The sequence below is a fragment of the Mastigoproctus giganteus genome, chromosome 13, assembly GCF_048544385.1.
Source record: "Mastigoproctus giganteus isolate SK-2022 chromosome 13, ASM4854438v1, whole genome shotgun sequence".
Taxonomy (NCBI): domain Eukaryota; kingdom Metazoa; phylum Arthropoda; class Arachnida; order Uropygi; family Thelyphonidae; genus Mastigoproctus; species Mastigoproctus giganteus.
Genome location: NC_143587.1, coordinates 106,021,962 through 106,043,273, shown reverse-complemented (window position 1 = coordinate 106,043,273; position 21,312 = coordinate 106,021,962). Strand labels below are relative to the sequence as shown.

Sequence of the window (21,312 nt, the reverse complement as noted above, 5' to 3'; positions counted from 1 at the left end):
TTTTCAAGATTATAAATGATGCTAGAACTAGGGGACATAAAGTCAAGTTCGGATTTTTTTATTAATTTTTTTTTTGGTTGGTGCAGCATAAGCCATAGGCTTTCTTGCACCATGTGGCCATTACTAATACTATGATGGGGTTCAATAATGTATAGAGGGGAAGGGAAGGCAAGGAATAGAAAGGCAAAATTGACATTATACCAGCTGCAAACTGTCATCTTTTCATTCAGACTAGTATAGTAACAATCCTATACTTGAGCTAGATGGTAGCTTATGGATTAGTAAGCATGATAATGTGTATCTTTAGCCTAAACACAGAAGGGGCACCTTTTATGAGGACTGACTCAGCCTGACTGTACTTCGATTTATGTATGTTCAATTTACCATATGGTTCAATTTACCATATTTTTACCTTAATACAATAGTTTTCTATCTCCTGTGAGATCATACTGTACATAATAAAAATGTAGACATTTCTGAGCCTGTTCCTATCATCAATGAAAAGGAATCCAAAACGGCAGAAAGGATAAAAAAAAAACATGCTTGCCATTAACTAATAAGAAAAACAAGCAAACAACAATAACACGAAGATAAAGCAATGGTTAAGTGTTCAAAATACAAGGTATATGTTTGTTATTTAGCATTTATAACACATTAGCTGGATTGTCAAATTTCTCCTTGAACTCATTAATGGACCACATAACTTACTACTTTAGGTGTTAATATCTTCAGATCCTGTCTGAGACTGGATAAATTCTTCAGTCATGGCTGTAGTTGGCCAATTGGAAAGAGGGTGCTAGCTGAACAAGCAACATTTTCAGAGCTACAAAGTGGAACTTTCTTTATTGCTTAAAAATAGCTTTTCTATAACTTTTGATTTAAAATTAGTAGTGTAATTGTTTGTTATTCTCTGATTGAGTTGATAAATTTGTTTGTTACTAAGTGTTTAGAATTGCTTAAGAAACCAGTCTTTTGCTGCCATTGTTATACTATTCAGTGAGTGGTAGGGGTATTCTAGTGTTTTAATTGTGGTAAATAGGTAGCTCAGAAGTTCAAATCATGTAGGTGGGCATTATTTATACAGTCCATTCTGGTTATACGGGACACATCGGGACTAGTGCATTTTAACCTGATTAAGCGGCTGCCCCAATTATTCGAAGTTTCACGTAAATAGTTAAAAATACAATGTACCCCCCCCCCACAATTGGTTCACTGTACAATCAAATCACTTTACGACGAACTCAACATAGTAAAGTACCGTTCACTATACGATGTGCAGTAAGCACCGGTCATTGTGATCACGTTTGTGAATTGAATTTTAATGCTATTAAACAGTGATTCTAATTAGCGAAAATAGGAGGAATATTATCCACAGGCTATAAAAGCAAAGATATATTAAGCACACATTTACCCTTTATTACTTTACCAATTAAAAAGTTAAATGATACGTGAAAATCGGAAGAATATACGTGATAATCGGAATAATTAATACGTACTGTAATATGTACATACGAACTAGTTGACATTTCTGTTCACTGACATTTGTGGGCAGGGGGGTTAAAATTTAAAACAGTAAAAAGATAAGCAATCAATAAAAAAGAACATGACACGCACAAATTGCAAGAAACACAATATGTGCAAGTGAGAACGGAGTAACGAGTTACAAAGCTTTAAAAATACGAATGAAGAGAAGATCTGAAAATTAATTTTTTTATATGATTGAAGATTTCATGGAAGTGTAAACACATTTCATCATAATAACCCACAGAATTCCAGCTGTCAGTATTATCGCAAATTCAGTAAGATCGAGTTTACTGTCTGTTTATGATAGATTTCACTAACAGAAAAGCCCAATAAACAGGTGACTGCTAATTGTTTTTATTGTTTTATGGTTGTGACCTCCAGAATTTCGACCGAACCACGTGGCACCGTTGGAGACAATCGTAGGGTAATCTCCAGTGCTGTGGTCTCCTGCCCCGATTAAACGGCATGCTGTCCCAATTAAGCAAAGTAAATCCTGGCTATTTTGTTGATTGGTTTCTGTTTTTTAAGATTTGCCCCAAATAAACGGCTGCCCCGATTAACCGGTGGCCCAAATAACCGGAATCCACTGTATAAGTATATTATAATTAACTTAACTTACAATCTTAATGGTGTAATGTAATACATATATAATGTAAGTGCTTAGTAGCATAGTAGTATTATTGCTGTGTAACTGGTGAATTAGAGTAGTGCTGTTATTGCATTTAGCTCAATTTAAAATTAGAAGTGTAGTTAATATTTGTGATTTTAACGTCCTATGTGGTTGGTACCTTCCAATTTTTCATTAACCTAATGCTATTTTATGAACAATCGATATAGCACCCTTCCAGCATAATGACCGTTTTCTCATTCGTCCAAGTTATCATTAGATAGAGCTTCGACTATAATTACTTAGAACTTACAAATGTAATGATATGTAATGAACTTACATATCACGAAAACTTGATAGGAGGTAGGAAATACGTATAACGTAAGTTCGATAACATAATACATATAATGTAAGCTGAGTATTGCATTTTGTATGTATATATATTTAATAATGTAAAGTTGATAGCATAATATGTATTATTGCTATGTAAGCAGTGGATAGTGTTGTTATGGCATTTAAGTATGCAAAAAAGTACAGTGCAGCCATTATCAACCCACTGCAGGATGGAAGCCTCCTCAACAATTCATACTGAGGGAAAATGGACCATAATCTGCCACGCTGGTCCAGTGCGGGTTGGCAGATCGACCGTATTCAGCAGTCAGGGTCTTGAACCCCGGTCTCAAAGAGCGTGCGCTACTGCACTCCCGTTCCTGCCCACTCGGCTACGGAGGCCGTCTTTAAGTATGCAGTCATCCCCCAATTTGCTTGGGGCCTATGTTCTGGGAAAACAGTGTAATCCAAATCCGCGCAAAGTGAAATGTAGTTTATATGGCGTAATGAGGATTCTGTACCTGTAAACAAAAAAAATTAAATTGAAAAAAAATTCTTCATTCGGTAAGAAAAAAAGAAAAAAATTAGAAACATGTACATAAAATTAATCTTGCTAATACCTCTGGATTTTTAATCTAAATTCATTGCCTCTTTGTTGCTGTTTTGCTGTGATAAACTTGCAACAGTATCTGACACTTTTTGAAAAAAATTAGTTAAAATTGTTTGCTTAGAAGTTTTTCTCTATAAATTTCTTCATAAGGAACTAAAGCTAATAATTAAGTTCTCTGAAAATTTGAACTCCTCTCTAAATTAGGATCCATATCCAGAGCTTCTTGGCTAAGCTGATTTGCAAGTCTTAAAAACTCAGCTAGTCTCTTTGTGATCAAATTTTTGTGTGCATCATCTTCATCATTTTTGTTATCTTCTTTACATTGTGAAAAAATATCGTCCACTGATAACTGTTCTCTGTGAGATTCAAGGACCCCTGTGATATGTTCTGGTTCCAGTTCTTCAAATCCCTCTCTGCTAATCATTTTGCCAATTCTCACAATCTCAACTACCTCCTACATTTCAACCGTGGCTTCTTTAGTGCAGCTTTGTGGCCACAGCTTTTTCCACACTGCATTCATTGTTGAGTTCTTAACTTCTCCCCACATGAATTCATTATCCTTGAATCTCACAGAGAACAGTTATCAGTGGACGATATTTTTTACAGCATCAAGAATGTTATAATTCTGCCAATAATCTCGAATTGACAGTGCCTATTCCATCAGTAGCTTCTGCCAATTGTAAAAAGATCTTAGGTAATAAAGTTTAAAGGAAGCTATAACACCTTGGTCCATCAGCTGAATTAACAAACTTGTATTCGCTGGAAGAAATAACTTTCACATTTGGGTCAGACAAATGTGCAGGATGACTGGGTGCATTGTCAAGAATGAGCAAGATTTTGAATGCTATGTTCTTCAGGCAATATCTTTTTGTTTCAATGCAAAAGCAATATAAAATCCAATCCTCGAAGATTTTAGCTATCATCCAGGCTTCTTTGCTCGATTTCCAATGAATTGGTAAGGAGCTTTCCGATATTCCTTTAAAAGCAAGAGGATTTTCTGATGTATAAATTAGAAGTGGTTTACTGTTTACTCTTAAAGTCATACTCTGCATTTCCACATAGAAAAAGTGTTAACCTATCTTTTGCAACTTTGAAACCTGGGGTGGTTTTCTCTTCTTTTTAAATGAATGTTCGGCTTGGCATATGCTTCCAAAATAAGCTGCTCTCATCAGCATTAAACACTTGGCTTGCTAGATAGCCTTCAGTTGCAATAATGTCCTTTAAAGTTTTTGAATACAAAGAAGCAGCTTCCGTATCTGCATTGGCTGCTTCGCCCATTAATTTTAGATTGTGAAGACTTTGACCTCTTTTTAAAATTTTCAAGCCAACCCTTACTGGCTTGAAAGATGTCTGCATTGGATGGACTGGCTTCTTCTTGTAAGTGATTAAACAACATTCCAGGGGTGCCACGTAATTTGGGTTTAAGTTACTTAAACTTATTATTTTTTAAAATTTATGTTTATTTCATTATGAAACGGCGTATAGTATGATAGAGGTGCTGCAAAATAAAATAAATTGCTTAGGAGTGCCGTTATTAAAAAAAGATTGAAAACCACTGCTTTACAGAAACACAATCACTGTCTTCCATAATGAAATACTTTGAAAACGTTTTCAATATACTGTAATTTTAGCTTCTGCTTCAAGCAACTTCCACTGTTGTTCATGCTTAAATCACAAAGTCATTCAGCTCTTTCATTCAGGTAGCAAAACTTGCCGCGCAATCTAAAATTTTGGTAGTAAATAGCTGACTGCACAATAGCGAAACTGTGCAATAAAAACTATGCAAATTGAGGGATGACTGTATTAGTTTAGTGTAGTAATCTTAATTAAATTGAATTTGAATGGAAATTTGAATGCCTTAAATCAGAGCAGCAAGGCAAAGGGCTCGAAGTAGTGGGAGTGCTGTGGCTTGGGGGCCAAACTGGGAGAGGCAGTTATCCTCTGAATTACAGCCTTACGAAATGTGTCACTTGTTTCATGTTTGTGGACCTATTTTGAATGGGACATGATATTGCCAAGTGGGATCTCTTTGTGTGTGTTCAATGTAAAGAGTGTGAGGATATTAGACATCAACGCATCATTGTTATGGGCCTTTATGAGAGCTTGAAAAACAGGGTGGATGCTCTTGAAGGATATCAATCGGTGCCCATTAAACTCTCAGCTGTCCACCTCAGTGCCAGAGCTTGCACTTAAGCATCAGACAACACAGTGGCAACCCCCAAGGCAGAATGCACTGGTCCCTCAGGAGCTAGTTGTCAGTGACTCTACTGTCAGGGAAACAGGAAATATATTGTGCAAAAAGAATAGGTGAAACAGGACTAGGGTATGTCTGCCAAGAGCAAAAGTTGATGATGTTGTAGAGCAGATATAATCTTTTAAGGACACTAAAGGTGATATTGTTTACACATTGGCATTAAAGATATTAAGAGTAGGAGATCTGTAAGCTTACTTAACAAGTACAGGGCAACGTTGAAATGTTGAAAAAAGTCGCAAATTACAGTTAAATTTGAAAGTATCATCAGCAATTCTGTCCAAGATTGTGCAAGACTCGTGGTGTGGAAATTTCTCAATGTAATCTGTGCTTGTAACAAGAGAGACTGCTTTTACAGGAATGGGATATTCTTAAATAGAAAGGGTGAAGAATATTTGCTGATGCTATTGAGGCAGTGTTGGGGGGGGGTTGAAAACTGTCAGTTTGGTGGAACGCAGACTAAGAGATTAACAATAGTTGCAGCGAAAGTGATTCTTCCACTCCTATTGGAATGAGTAGGAAAGCAAGGTGCCAGAGATTTAGACTGCTGGAAGTCTACATGGATTAGGGTAACTAAGAGTGCCATCAGACAACACAGTGGCAACCCCCAAGGCAGAATGCACTGGTCCCTCAGGAGCTAGTTGTCAGTGACTCTACTGTCAGGGAAACAGGAAATATATTGTGCAAAAAGAATAGGTGAAACAGGACTAGGGTATGTCTGCCAAGAGCAAAAGTTGATGATGTTGTAGAGCAGATATAATCTTTTAAGGACACTAAAGGTGATATTGTTTACACATTGGCATTAATGATATTAAGAGTAGGAGATCTGTAAGCTTACTTAACAAGTACAGGGCAACGTTGAAATGTTGAAAAAAGTCGCAAATTACAGTTAAATTTGAAAGTATCATCAGCAATTCTGTCCAAACATGATAGGAAGGAGTACATGATCAATCAAGCCTTGTCAGTCAGTCAATTCAGCCCTGGAGAGATTGTGCAAGACTCGTGGTGTGGAAATTTCTCAATGTAATCTGTGCTTGTAACAAGAGAGACTGCTTTTACAGGAATGGGATATTCTTAAATAGAAAGGGTGAAGAATATTTGCTGATGCTATTGAGGCAGTGTTGGGGGGGGGGTTGAAAACTGTCAGTTTGGTGGAACGCAGACTAAGAGATTAACAATAGTTGCAGCGAAAGTGATTCTTCCACTCCTATTGGAATGAGTAGGAAAGCAAGGTGCCAGAGATTTAGACTGCTGGAAGTCTACATGGATTAGGGTAACTAAGAGCAAGAACAGTTGCATATATTAGCATTAGCTTTATTAGAGGCATATCATGCAAGAAAGCAAGCATATACAGCACCAGCCAAAAAAAAAAAAAAAAAAAACTTCCCATTTCCCCTATCCATTCACTCCAGATGTTTGTCTAGTTCTGCCTTGAATTTATTCAAGCTTGTCAACTCCCACAACAGATGGAAGTTTATTCCAGCAATCAACCACGCCAACTAAAGGCAAATTTCCGCACATCTATTCTACAACTGTCTTTCTTCAATTAGAATTTGTCACCTCAGGCAAGTAATCTGGCAAGAGGAAGAATCCCATCAGCATTGAGCTTGCTCAAACCATTCAAGGCCTTATACACCTCAGTAAGATCACCTCACAGGTGCTTAGTCTCCAGACACTACAATTTGCAGAACTTGAGTCTCTCTTCGTATGAGCAATCTTTTGTTTCATTTACCAATCTAGTTGCCCTTCTCTGTACTCATTTCAGTAGCTCTCCATCTTTCCTAAAATGACCTGTATGCGGGCCGACCGGGCTAGCCAGGTGGGTAAAGTGCATGCCTGGCAACCCAAAGGTCGCAGGTTCGAATCCTGCCTCGGGCTTGGATCAATGTACTGCAAAAACCTTGGGAGGTGCACTATGGCCACAGAAGCCGATGCGCCAACAACTACCAAAATAAAATAAAAAAAAAAAAAAAACCTGTATGCGGTACTCAAGGTGTGACCTGACCATTGCCTTATACAAGGGGATAATTACCTCCTTATCCCTGCTGGAGAAAATTCATGTATATTTTTGACAAGACACCATAAACTACTCTTGTAGCCTGTCTTCACTGCTCAGAAAACTTCATATCTTACTGCACAATTATGACCAGGTCTTTTTCATTCTCTACTACCCTGGTTGTAGTACCACACAGTTGGTACGTTACTCTGGGGTTACTGCTACCCATATGCAGTACTTTACATTTGTCAATGTTAAACTTCAGTTGCTGCCTCTCTGCTCAACTCTTCTAGAACCTGCTGCAGTAGTGTACTGTCATTAACGGCACTGCCAACCTTCATATCATCCACAAACTCGTAATTAAGCCTGAGATACTTTCATCAATATCATTAATAATTACAGAAAACAACAATGGGTGCAACACGAACCCCTGGGAACTTCACTAATAACATTAGTCAACGAAGAGCAGTGTCCATTGATTACCACTCTCTGTCTTCTCCCACTGAACCATTCCTTTATCCATAGCAGCAATTTGATCTTAATGCCATATTGCTCCAATTTGTACAGTAGTCGTCTATGTGCATCAGTATCAAAAGCTTCCCTAAAATCCAAGTATATGATATCAAAATTATTCTTTGTATCCAGTTCCTTTGTTACCACATCCTAGTATCCAATCAAATTTTTCAGACAAGGCTTCCCCTTAACAAACCCATGCTGTGTCTGAACTATAACTGCAGTCCTGTCTAGATGATCCTACATCGCTTCCTTAACCAGTGACTCCATTATTTTTCCTGGAACAGAAGTTAAGCTATTAACTGGATAGATCCCGTCCACCCCACGTGCCTTTCTTATTTTTAACTTTAACAATTTCGTCTCCACTTTGCTCTCAGTTATTAAAAAATCATTTACCTCCCTGCCAAAGTTTTATAAACTTTTGGCATTTCCCTTCCTGAATAACTCCTCATGTGTGAATATAGATGCAAAATACTGATTCAGTTTTTCAGCTACCTGAGCAGGTTATCAACAGTTGAACCATCAATATCAAGTTACCAATCTGATTCATCTCCGTTATTCTGGAGTTTACATAAGTAAAGAAATCTTTGCTATTTTTCTTTGCGTCCTTTGCCAAAGATTTCTCGTAATCTGCCTTCACCAGCCTAACCTCCTTTGTGACTTGATTGCATGCCAGCTTATATCTACCATAGGCTTCTGTGTCACCTGATAATTAATATGCATCACATGCATTTTTCTTCTCTGCCATGAGTCTCATTCATCTGACATCAATTTAGGCCTAAACCTTCAACAATATTTCTTAGTTGGTATGAAAAGCCTCTAAATGTTTCTCATTTAGAATTTGCTGTTGGTAACATCATCAGTTGGCTGCACTGTATCGAATTAGAAAACTGTCTCAGACTACTGAAGTCACCTTTACTAAAGCAAAACCCTCCCCTCTACCCTTGATGGTAGTTACATCTATGAGTAAATCCAACATCAGCACATTTTGATCACTTACACTTAGTCATTCCTTTATCTGTAGATTCTTAATGCATCAAGAATCACTGCTGATAATCAGATCAAAAGTACTACCTCCGGGTGCTGCTTGAACATGCTGCTGTAGAAAACAGTCGTCCAATAAATCCACAAAAGTTTTGCTAGTGTGCGAGTGATGAACTACAAGTTCCAGTCAATATCTCTGAAGTTAAAATCTCCCATTATAAGAGAATCTGATTTACTGGCCCACTGTTTCTCTGTACAGTTGTTCATTGTACTCATCAAGTATACGTCCACCTGTTCTTAATAACCCTGCCAACCTTCGTATCATCTGCAGACTTGGACATTAAGCCTGAGATACCTTCATCAGTATCATTAATAAATACAGAAAACAACAATGGGCCCAACAAACCCCTCAGGAACTTCACTAATAACATTAGTCCATGAAGAGCAGTGTCCATTGATTACCACTCTCTGTTCTTATTCTTAGTATCCCTAACAGAGCCCATGTATTTACTTGTTCCACAATGACTCCCAGCAGTCCATGAAATCCCCATCACTTTGTTTTCTAGGCTGCTGCTTATTCCAAGAATCACTTTCACTTCTGCCTGCAGTTACTGTTAATGTATTAGTCTGTGTATCCCTCCCAATGTACACCAATGCTAGGAGCATAGTAAATAAATTTCAATTTTAAATGCTGGACAAGACATCAAATACAGACATTGTTGGGATAAGAGAGATGTTGTGTCACTCAGATATAATGGATGAAGAATTTGAGTATGGGGGAGTACAACACGTGCAGAAAGGACAGACAGGATAGGAGGGGGGGTTATGCTCTTAGTTAAGAAATCCATGAAATCTAAGCCAGTGCATCCAGTTGACATGAGTGGCCAGTGCAATGTTGACATAAGCACCAGGAAAGCAAATATTAGAGTAAGAGTGTGTTATAGGTCTAATGACTGATAAGTACAGTGAACAACTGCATAGAGAAATAGAGGGGGGCCAATAAACCAGAATGCCTTATAATAGGGGATTTTAACTTTCCAGATATTGACTGTGAAACTTGTGCATCAGTCACTAGAAAGATATTTGCGTATTTATTGCATGCTTGTTTTCTAGAGCAGCATGTTAAGGCAACAACAGAGAGCATAATATTCTTGATCTGATTATCAGCAGTGATTATTCTGAAGATGGCCCACTAGGTGGTAGTGATCACATTGTATTGATGTGGAATTTTCTTAAAAATGTAACTACCATCAAGGGATAAAAGGAAGGGTTTTTGCTTTTCTAAGACTAATGTGACTATAATGGTCTCAGACAGTTCTTAAATTCTATACAGTGGGACCAACTGATGATGTTACTATCAGCAAATTGTAAATGGGAAGCATTCAAGGAATTTATTATAGAAGCTACTAGGTTTTTCATACCAACTAAGAAATACTGTTTTCAAGGTTTAAGCCTAAATGGATGTCAGATGAGCTGATGAGACTTGTGAGAGAAGGAAAAAAGCATGGAATGCATATAAATTGTCAGGCAACACAGAAGCCTATGGTAGATATAAACTACTCTGTAATCAAGTCACAAAGGAGGTTAGGTAAGCTAAGGCAAATTATCCAGTTAATTAATAAATATACTGGATTACTATTATCAAAGCAGTGATTACACCAAAACTCCAAAATAAATAATTTACAAAAAACCAAGTATGCTAGTTAAATTTTATTAATAGTTTAAGTACAATTAACTTTTAATTTACATTTGTCAAAATACTGAGGACAAATAATTCTTGCCTTTCAGAACGAAATTTATTATATCAAACAAAATATTGTATGTAGATGGTTGGATGTATCAACTAGTATATCACAGGTGCCCAATTTATTTTGGCCATTAGTATTAGTAGTGGAAAATGATCTAAGAAAGCAAGCTTATAAAACAAACAAAAAAAAAAAAAAAACTCCCTTTCCACGTCACCTGTCTATCCCTTCAAATAGTTTGTCTAGTTCTTCCTTGAATTTGTTCAAACTACCCACTTCCACAACAAGAGATGGAAATTTGATTCCCAGAATCAACCACCTGAATGCTGAAGCAAACTTTCCACACATCTATCCTGCAACCATCCTCAGAGGCGCCTCCGTAGCCAGGTGGGAAGGAGCAGTAGTGCGTAGCACACGCTTCGTGATTAGACCGGGGTTCGAGCCCGTCACCACCAAATACGGAGGAAGCTGAAAGGTCAGGGAATGACCACCGCATATCCCGGAGCAATATGGCCTTAGTTGCTAATGCTCCTAAAAACCAAATAACCAACCAACCATCCTCAGTTCAAATTTATATCCCCCCAGTCTGAACTAGAGGAAGAATGCCACCAACATTAATCTTGTTCAGTCCATCCAAAGCCTTAAACACCTCAATCAGATCACCTTGCAGGTGCCTAAGCTTCAGATGCTGCAATTTGCAGAAATTAAGCTTTTTTGGTAAGACCACACTTTTGTTTCCCTTAACAATCTTGTTGCTCTTCTCAGCACCCATTCCAGCAGATGTACATCTTTCTTAAAATGAGGCCTCCAGGCCTATATCCAGTAATCAAGATGATGCCTAACTATGGGGTAATCACCTCCTTATCCCTGCTATCAGAATTCCTGCATGTGATTGACAGAACTCCATGAGCTGCTCTGGCAGTCTGTCTGCACTGTTCAGAAAACTTCTTATCTGACTGCACAAGTACCCCCAGGTCTTATTCATTTTCCACTACCTTGAGTACTATGATGGTACCACAATGCAGGGATTAACTGCTATGTATATAGTAGTACTTTTTATTTGTGAAACTTCAGCTGCTAATTCTTAGCTTATCTGCCTACTTTTTCTAGATCTTGTTGTAGTAGTAGTAGCTTACCTTGATTACTCTTGGTAACCACCCTGCCAACATTTGTATTATACACAGACTTAGACCTTTAACCTGCTATACCTTTGTCAGTATCCTTTCAACTTCACTGATAACATTAGTCCATGAATAGCAGTGTCTGTTTTCGACCACTGAACCACCCCATTATCCATATCAATAACTTACCTTTAATGTCACACTGCTCCAATTTGTACAACACTCTTTCATGTGCAGAAGTATCAAAAACTTTCTTGAAATCCAAGTAAATGTTATCAGAATTATTTTTTTTTGCATCTAGTTCCTTTGTTACTGCATCATAGATTGGTTAGAGAGAACTGCCACTTAACAAATCCATGCTGTGACTGCAGTATAACTGCATCCTTGTCTAGATAGTGCTGCATTACTTCTTTAACCAGTGACTCCATTATTTGCCCTGGAACAGAAGTTAAACTAATAGATCTGTAATTCTTTATGTCACCTTTTGATCCCACTTTGTGAATTAGGGATACGTTCACCCTTATCCAGTTCATAGGGACTTTCTCTGATTCCAAGGATGCTCTCATAATTATAGTAAAAATTTGCTTACCTCCTTTGATGTCATAGTATATTTTTTTTTCTTGTCATAGTATATTTTCTATATCACTGCAGTAGAATGCGTCTTGCTATCTAAGTAATACTTTCTTTCAGTACCTTTAGAGCATCCTTATTAGATTTGAAACCACTGGCCTTGAAAATGTCTCTTTAACATACTAAACATACAAACTGTTTGTCAGGAACAAAGTTCAGGTTGTGATTTATGGTCTCAATCAAAATCTGAACTTTGATCAGTTTGTGATTGAGATTGATCAGGTCTGCTTTTCAGTGTTTATATTGCTCGTGGAGCAGTGTGACATCGACATGACATTTCATATGGAAAATTTTATATGTGGAATTGGGTAGTTTGGATGGAGTTAAGGAAGAATTAGACAAATTATTAGATAGGATGGAAAGACGTGTGGGTTTATTATTATTATTTTTTTTTTCTTTGGCTTAAGATGGACAAGCTTGCTTCCTTTCATATTTTGCTTCTATTAATACTAAATAAACCAGCTGATTATATTGAAAAGTAATTGATATGGCCACAATCTGAAACAGTTTTGTTCAATACAAAACTGTTTTGAATCAAAACTGAATCATATTTTTAAAAGTTAATGGAACCCTTTTCCCTCATATACCTCATGCATAAAATTGAGCTTTATATAATAGGATTTCTGTCAATGTTTTGTTGCTAACTAAATGAATCTGACTACTTTTTTGTATTTTAGTATTCATTATAAATAAACTGATTAAAAAAAAAAAGTATTCAATATTTATAGTTTTCTGTTTTAAGGGAGCGTATTCCAGAACGTGTGGTTCATGCAAAAGGAGCAGGTGCCTTTGGATATTTTGAGGTTACCCATGATATCACTAAATATTGTAAAGCTAAGTTGTTTAATAAAATTGGGAAACGGACTCCTCTTGCCATTCGTTTTTCTACAGTCGGTGAGTGGTTTTTGAAATTTAGATTGGAATTAATCGCTTCTATGTTGTTGTGCTGTTTTCTGTTTCTACCACTAAGTATTAGTGTAAATTTTGTTGACTTAAAATAATTTTTACTGGAAACATTGGGAAGGTTGTACATCCTTGGCTTAGGAATTTTATATTGAAAAAATTAAGCAAAAAAAAAAAAGAATAAAACCTTGATTGTATCCCTTGTTGATTTAGAATGATTCAGGCTAAATATTTTGAATAATATAAAAATCATTAAAATATAAAAATTATGATTGTAAGCAATTAGTAAAACACTATGAACAGAATAATGTAAGCAATCAGTGACAAATCACCGATTGCTTGCATTATTCTATGTTTATTGTCTGTCCTATTGGGATTCTTCCTCTTGCTCAGAATAATCACCTGAGAGGGCACAAATTCAAATTGAGGAAAGACAGTTGTAGGTTAGATGTGTGGAAGTTTGCCTTTAGCCAGTGGGCGGTTGATTGCTGGAACAAACTTCCATCTGTCGTTGTAGAAGTTGATAGCTTAAATAGATTCAAGGCAGAACTTGACAAACATTTGGAGCGAGTGGATGGGTGAAATAAGGGGGTTTTTTTTTGTATTTTTTTTGGCTGATGCTATATAAGCTTGCTTTCTTGCATCATGTGCCTTTGCTAATGCTCTTCCCTATTACAAGCTTATATCTCAAACTGTTTAAATTGGACATTACAGGGATTGAACAATTTCTTTAATGTAACAAAAATAAGTATATTTTTCTGTATACTCATATTTCTCTATGCTCATTTCAGTAAATAACATTTTCTGATGCTCTTTTCATTAACTTGCCAGTATTTTGCTTATTTTTCATTGTAGCTGTCTAATTTTATCTATCTTATTTCAAGCATCTCCATTAGCATATTGCAAACATTGTATTACCAAAAGTATCGGGACCCTAAGAGAAAAGATAAAGATAACAATGGATTATATTTTAATGTGCTATGAGGTCCCTCTTGTGGCTCATAAATATAGCTCTCGGTTTTCATGAAATATTTTTCCACAGTTTGAGGAAATTAAGAGGTGTGGCTATTAAGTAACGAGATTGCATGTGCAGCCACTAAACACCAAACATTATCTATGAAACAAAGGCACAACAGTTGACCTTGAATCTTTCCCTAGTTGTCTCTGCCAAGTCACAGTCCAACATACTCATTCACTTTGCAGTGATATTGGTTTTCATTTCCTTTGCAGTTTTCTGGAAAAATGACGGACAAAAGAATTGTACAACGAATCAGCCTCAAACTTTTAACAAAACTAAAACAGCAACTAAAAGTTATGAGTTATGGGGCAGATACTACGTCAAGAACTCGTGTGTTTGAATGACATAAAATATTTTTAGAAGGAAAAGAGAATGTGGGCGACAATGAATGACCAGAATGTCCCATATTCAAGAAAAATAATGAAAAAGTGGACTGGGTAAGGATATTGATTAGAAGTGAGCATCGATTAATCAGAATTCAATACGGACAAAGAAGCAGTTAGACAAATTTTATCTGAAAATTTAGGCATGTTTGTCTGTGGGATTGTTTTGTCTTCCATTGCATTGACTGTCTTTTAGTTCCTGGATCATACTGGAACAGCCAACTTTCATCACAAGTAATTACAGTACAGTCAGTTCTGCTATAACGTGCATTTTTACAACGCGAATTTGCTCCAACGTGATTGATATATTAGGGAACAATGCGAGTATAACGCAATTTTGGTGTTGACTCATGCATGGTTTCATCTGCAAGTAACACCAGGTGAATGCGAAATCCGGCACCAAGCTGAATGCAGCGACCTGCACAGCAATACATACAAGTTTATGAAGCTTAAAAAATGTCAAATGTGTGAAAACTGTATTTCCCATTTACTGTAGTTGCATTGGTCGAAACACACTGTTGTCATTCACTGTATTCACAAGATAACACGTGATATTTTAGGCCGAGGCACAGTATAGCCGAAGTTGCTCTTGCGCCATTAAACCCCAAACAACAATATTGTAGGCCAACTCATGTTTTCAGGAGCCCAAATTTTTCTGTTCGAACAGAAATTTAGTGAGGCAGGATAGTGTGAGTGCAGGAGGTCACTACCATAAAACCATAAAAATTGTTTTTTGTTAGTGCAATCTAATTTTAAATGGGTAGTAAACTCTATCTTATTGCATTTGTGATAATACCAATAGCTGGAATTCTGTGGGTTTTTATGTTATTATGGTGAAATTGTTTCCCCTTCCATGAAATCTTCAATCATATAAAAATCAAATAAATTTTCAGAATCTTCTCTTTATTCCAATTTTTTTTAGCTTTGTAAACTTGCTACTCCGTATCTCACTTGTGCAATTTGTGTGCTGTGTTCGACCTTATTGAGTGCTTATCTTTTGTACTTTTTTAAATTTTACAATTAAAAAAAAAAAAAAAAGTCAGTGAACAGAAATATCAATTAGTATGTATATATTACAGTGCTGTATTTACTGTAATATTTATTTATTAGAAATTTAAGATATTTAAATCTATGTTAACAATTTTATAGGGTTTCTAACTTTTTTTTAGTATTTTACTTACTAGACAACTTTTTTTTTTTTTTATTGGGTGCTCTACCCCTACCTTAATTTTTCCATAAGCCCTGTTGTTTTTAATGCGCAAAATACCATAATGTGGAAATTTTTAGGAACACATGTACCGCGTTATAGTAGAACTGACTGTACTTAGGAAGACAAAAAACAAAACATCTTCACAAACTCAGTCTTCTTGTTCTTTGACCTTCATTCAAAATTTTTGGTACAGTGTAGGCACACACTTTGATAGCTGCTTTACTCCAATGTGTCTACAAAAACTATTGCGGTTTAAATAATTTTAAATGGGCATAGTGAAAGACTTGAAGGTGAGAAAGCCTGCTTTAATAAGCCATTGTCAAATGTCTTTGGCTGGCTGTGATCCTGAGTTAATGTACATGGTAACTGATACAAACATCCCATGAATCTGTGAGGTGAAACAAAAAATGCATGACCCATTTTTAATTAAGTGCTATTCAGTTTAGCTGCTTTAACAATAAAGTTGTAAACTTTTCTGGCCAGGCCCATCAAAGACTATAAAAGTTGTATATGACTACTAATGCAACTTTATGGGGTATATAATGTTGGAAGAATGGTATTATGGGGATAAACTTTAACAATACTAAGTTGCAGAGCTGTGAGGCATGAGTATACTGACTCTGTGGTTCGAACTTTACAAAGTTAGATGTTGCCTGTAATTGAACAAAGAGATGCTATTCTGTTTTGTGTTGTAAAGTGCAGTTAGACTGTTTAATATATTTTCCTTAGTATTACAATGCATTTACTTGATTGTAAACAGTAGTTTTTTCCAAATATATTTAAACCTTGGTCCTTGAGGTTGTCACAGACATTCTCTCAGATATGCCAGACAAGCAGCACTTGCTACCTGGGAGTCTAAAATGCTGATGGAACTGATATTTGGGTGACATTCAAGTCAAGTGAACCCAATTTCGGCAAAGTCCAGACGGTCTGTGACAGCCAATTTCGGCAAAGTCCGGACGGTCTGTGACAGCCAAGTCCTCTGCTTGCACCTTCACGATGGTGGGACTGTTAGTAATCCTGGGTATAACCTCCATGCACAACTACATGGTGGGTGACACCCAGGTGTGAACCAACGTAAGCAGGGATCGAGGTGTGGCGCCCAAACCACATGGAGAAATGCTGCCCCTCTATGTTACCAGGCAGTACTAGGTGGCAGATGACTCTCATCAACAAGTGCAGTATACCACCACTTTGCTTATTGGAGGCTTGAAGTGGTGGAACCCATGTTTAGTCCCTAGAGCTAAGTTCCAGTCAACCCTTCCCTATCGCTTCCATCATGCAGTATGATTGATGACTTTTGAGGTTATGATGAACATCGTGGTGAGATCCAATATTCCTTACATTTCGAGGGGAGCTCTAAAACGGTGTTCGCAGGCGGGCCACTAGTTAGTAACCTCTTTGGAAGCCTCTCTAGGAGGCTTCCAAATCAGCTAATGTATAATCTTGCTACCTCTACTCTGCCAGGTAGTGATTGGAGGGAGTCCGAGTAGTGTGTATGCTGGGAGCATTGTCAAGGCCATGTTATGTCAAGGATCTGGGTATATTTTTATCATGTGTACGCCATATCCAAAAATTTCATTACTTCATACAGCATGTCCCACCCACTTTTTCTCACTATTGAATATACCATGAATTGGCAAACTAATAGAGCAAGCTTATCTGCGAAAAGATCTAAACCTCCCAAGCACTTCCTAATTCATTTCACAAATATACGTGGTCTCAATTCTAATCTTAACGATGTCCATTTCCACTTGCAGTCTGCCAAACCCCCATGTACTTTTTCTGACAGAATCTCGGTTATTGGTTGATTCAACTACTGCTCATCTCAGATGCCCAAATTATTCGCTGTATGATTCCTTTCGCCTCAAAGGTGGTACTTGTGCATATGTCCATTCTGATATTCCCTGTCAGAGACTTGGCAATTTGGAATCTACTTTCTTTGATCTTCTCTGGCTTAAAATCTCTCTACCTCATTGTGTAAAATTCATCTGTTGTCTCTACCATTCTCCCAACACCACTAATCACTTGGAGCTCTTTGACTTCCTCTCTTTGCAACTTGACTTTCTCCAGTCCAACTTTCCTAACAACGAGGTAATTTTCCTTGGTGATTTTAATGTTCACAACTCCAGCTGGCTTCCGTTTTTTTAGTCACACCGACCCAGCTGGTTAAGATGCCGAGGCTTTTGCAATTACTAATGACCTAGCACAGATTGTTCATTTACCTACAAGAATACCGGATAATCCTAATCATACAGCCAACATGCTTGATCTTTTTCTCACAAACAACCCTTCTAAGTACATGGTCAAAGTGAGAGGTCCTTTAGGCACTTCAGATCACAACTTGGTGATTGTCTCTTCTCCAATGGAACCTTTATCTCATGGCTATTCCCAACCTCGTGTTGTTTGGCATTACAAGAATGCAAAATGGGATGACCTGCGAGATTTCTTTTTTCTTTTCCTTGGTTGGATTACTGTTTCAAAACTTCTGATGTCAACGTTTGCTCAGATCATGTCAGTGAAATTATTCTTGCAGGAATGGAATCCTTTATCCCACACTCCACTTTAAAATCTCATCCTTTATCTAAACCTTGGTTTTCCAATAAATGTGCTAAGGCTGTTCAAGAGAAGAACGTTGCATATCGTAATTGGTTTGTTTCTAATTCTTCAGTTTCATTTTCTGCCTATACCAAAGCTTGCAACAATTGTAAAGCAGTTATTAATCAGTCCAAACTAGAGTTTGAACAGGCTAAGAGTAGAAAACTTGCTTCTTGGTCTAATGGTAGCCGAGCATTCTGGTCTCTTGCCGAAGCTATTGGCCACAACTTTTGCCTATCTCTGCTCCCACCTCTGTTCAAACCAGATGGTTCTGTTGTCACTTCCGCCAAGGATAAAGCTGACCTGCAAGCATCCCATTTTTCTTCCAACTCAGATATTAATAATCTTGGTAAAACACCTCCCACCATTTCCAACACGTTCCATTCAATGCCTCCTGTGGTCTTCCGTCAAAAGGATGTCAGAAGTATTTTGACGAATCTTGATGCTAAGAAAGTTCCAGGTCCCGATGGTATTTCTCCACTTATTCTCCAAACCTGTGCTCCTGAACTTACTCCTATTCTTTGCCGCCTTTTTTCACTTTCTTATTCCAAAGGTGTTTTTCCTTCTGTTTGGAAATTTGCTCATATCCAGCCAGTTCCTAAAAAGGGTGACAAATCCCTTCCATCCAATTATCGTCCCATTGCAATTACTTGTACTCTTTCTAAAGTAATGGAGAAATCAATTAACCGCCTACTCTTAAACTACCTAGAAACCTCCCATCTGATCAATGAGCGTCAGTATGGATTCCATCAGTGTCGATCTACTGGTGATGTTCTGGCTTATGTTACCCATTTATGGACTAATTCAATGGAAAGGTTCGGTGAAACACAAGTAGTTGCTCTTGATATCTCAAAGGCTTTCAATCATGTTTGGCATAAAGGTCTTCTAAACAAGCTTCCATCTTATGGTTTGCCAACTGTTTTTAGTAATTGGTTATCCAGTTTTCTCTCTGATCGCTCACTGAGGGTGATGGTAGATGGCTCTCTGTCTTCTAACTTCTCCACTAATGCTGGTGTCCCCAAAGGTTCATTTCTTTTCCTCACTCTTTTCCTCTTGTATATTAATGACCTTCTTCCATTGACTGGAAATCCTATCCATAGTTTTGCCGATGATAGCACATTGCATTCCACTTTCCATTTTGAGAAACCTTGCCCTGTTCAATCAGCTTCAACTTCTCGAAAATCTGCTACCAATTCCTTAAATGCCGATCTTCAGGTAATTCTCCAGTGGGGCAAAGACAACTTAGTTGATTTCAATCCTTCTAAAACTCAGTCTTCTCTTATATCTTGCAAAAAGGATTCTTATGCTCCTATGCTTATCTTTAGTGGCACTCCGATTTCTAGGTAATATGATATCTCTTTTGGGGATTACCCTGACTTCTAATCTCTCTCTTGGCACAAGCACATTACAAATATTGCTTCCTCTGCATCTAAAAAACTTGGTTTTCTCTTTCACTCTCGCCGTTACTTTTCTTCCAAACAGCTGCTCACTCTGTATAAATCGCAAATCCGCTCTGCCATGGAATATTGTTCCCACATCTGGGGTGGTGCTCCCAAAATCTCTCTCAGGCTTCTTGATTCCATTCAGAAGAGGGCAGTTAGGTTAATTAATGATTCATCTCTAACAGAGTCTCTCCACTCGCTGTGTCATAGATGTACTGTTTCTGCCTCTTCTACAGATAATTCCATGGGCACTGTTCTTCTGAATTGGCTTCTATAATTCCTGTTCTCTCTTTCAAAACAGTCCGAACCTGTGCCGCCACCAGCCAACATCCATTTACTGTCCAACTTCAAACTCACAGAACCAAGTTTTCATCTTCCTCATTTATTCATTCAACTGCCGTTTTCTGGAACAACCTTCCTTCATACGTATTTCCTGAAAATTACAATCTACAGAAGTTCAAGTCCAATGTCAACAAATATCTTCTTTCGTCTTCTCAACCTCCAACCCAAGCACGGTATTAAGTACTCTAGGTTCTAATACCTTGTGTTTGGGGTTTACATAAAAAAAAAAAAAAAAAAACAGGCCAGAATACATGTACGATTTTCAGACATGATGTTGCTTTGGCGCTTATTTTAAACACTCCAACCTAATCTGCTGTAACTTGCAGTGCTGATATTGGATCCAGTTTATTGTAAGTTTGAGAGCTTGCGTTATTGCCTGAAGCTGTCAGCATACAGAGTGGCCACTTTATTAGGTACACCTACCTAATAGCATGTACGTCCCCCCTCCCCCCCTGACCTTCAGAATTTCCTGGATTTGTCATGGCATGGACTTGCCAAGGTGTTAAAAGGATATCACAGGGATGCTGGTCCATTTTTCATATAACTCTTGAAATTTGGGTGCGTGCAGAGAATCTCATGAAGTCATTCTACCTCATCCTGTGGGTGCTCAATTGGATTTAGATCTGGCGACCCATGTATGTAAACCTTTGGCTATCCTTATGAATTTCTTAAAATATAGATGTAATTATCATATTTTCCCTTGCTGTTTAATTCAAACAGGAGAATTAAATGGTTCTTTCTTCATCATTAGTTTTATACTGATCTTTCTGAGATTAAAGAATTCTTCTATGCCATCTTGTTTTGAACCTTCATTTGGACTGGTTGCTCCACAATCAAATTTCATTACATCGTACATCTTTCCATCTTAAATTTTATCCACATAACTACTAGATAATACTTTTCAGCCAGTTAAACATTCTTTCAAACCAATTCTAACAAAAAATCTATTGCTACACTTTCCTATTACTTCCAGAATAATTTAATTTATATTGTTTAGACATAACATCCCAGTGTTCATTCTCTTGCTTTCTGTGATGGTTTCTATTTGGAAGTATCAACTAAGTTCTTTTGTTAATTCCACTTCTTTATCATTTAAGCTTCCAAC

At 37.3% G+C, this 21,312-nt stretch overlaps 1 protein-coding gene across 1 annotated transcript in view; it reads left to right on the top strand.

Annotated features, from left to right (window-relative positions):
* Positions 1-21,312, top strand: part of LOC150076329 (catalase-like) — a 100,935-nt gene that overhangs the window by 25,892 nt on the left and 53,731 nt on the right. Inside the window, exon 3 of the mRNA XM_090387928.1 lies at positions 13,054-13,205. Coding sequence (XP_090244054.1) covers positions 13,054-13,205 — 152 coding nt within the window. The remainder of the gene's footprint in view (positions 1-13,053; positions 13,206-21,312) is intronic.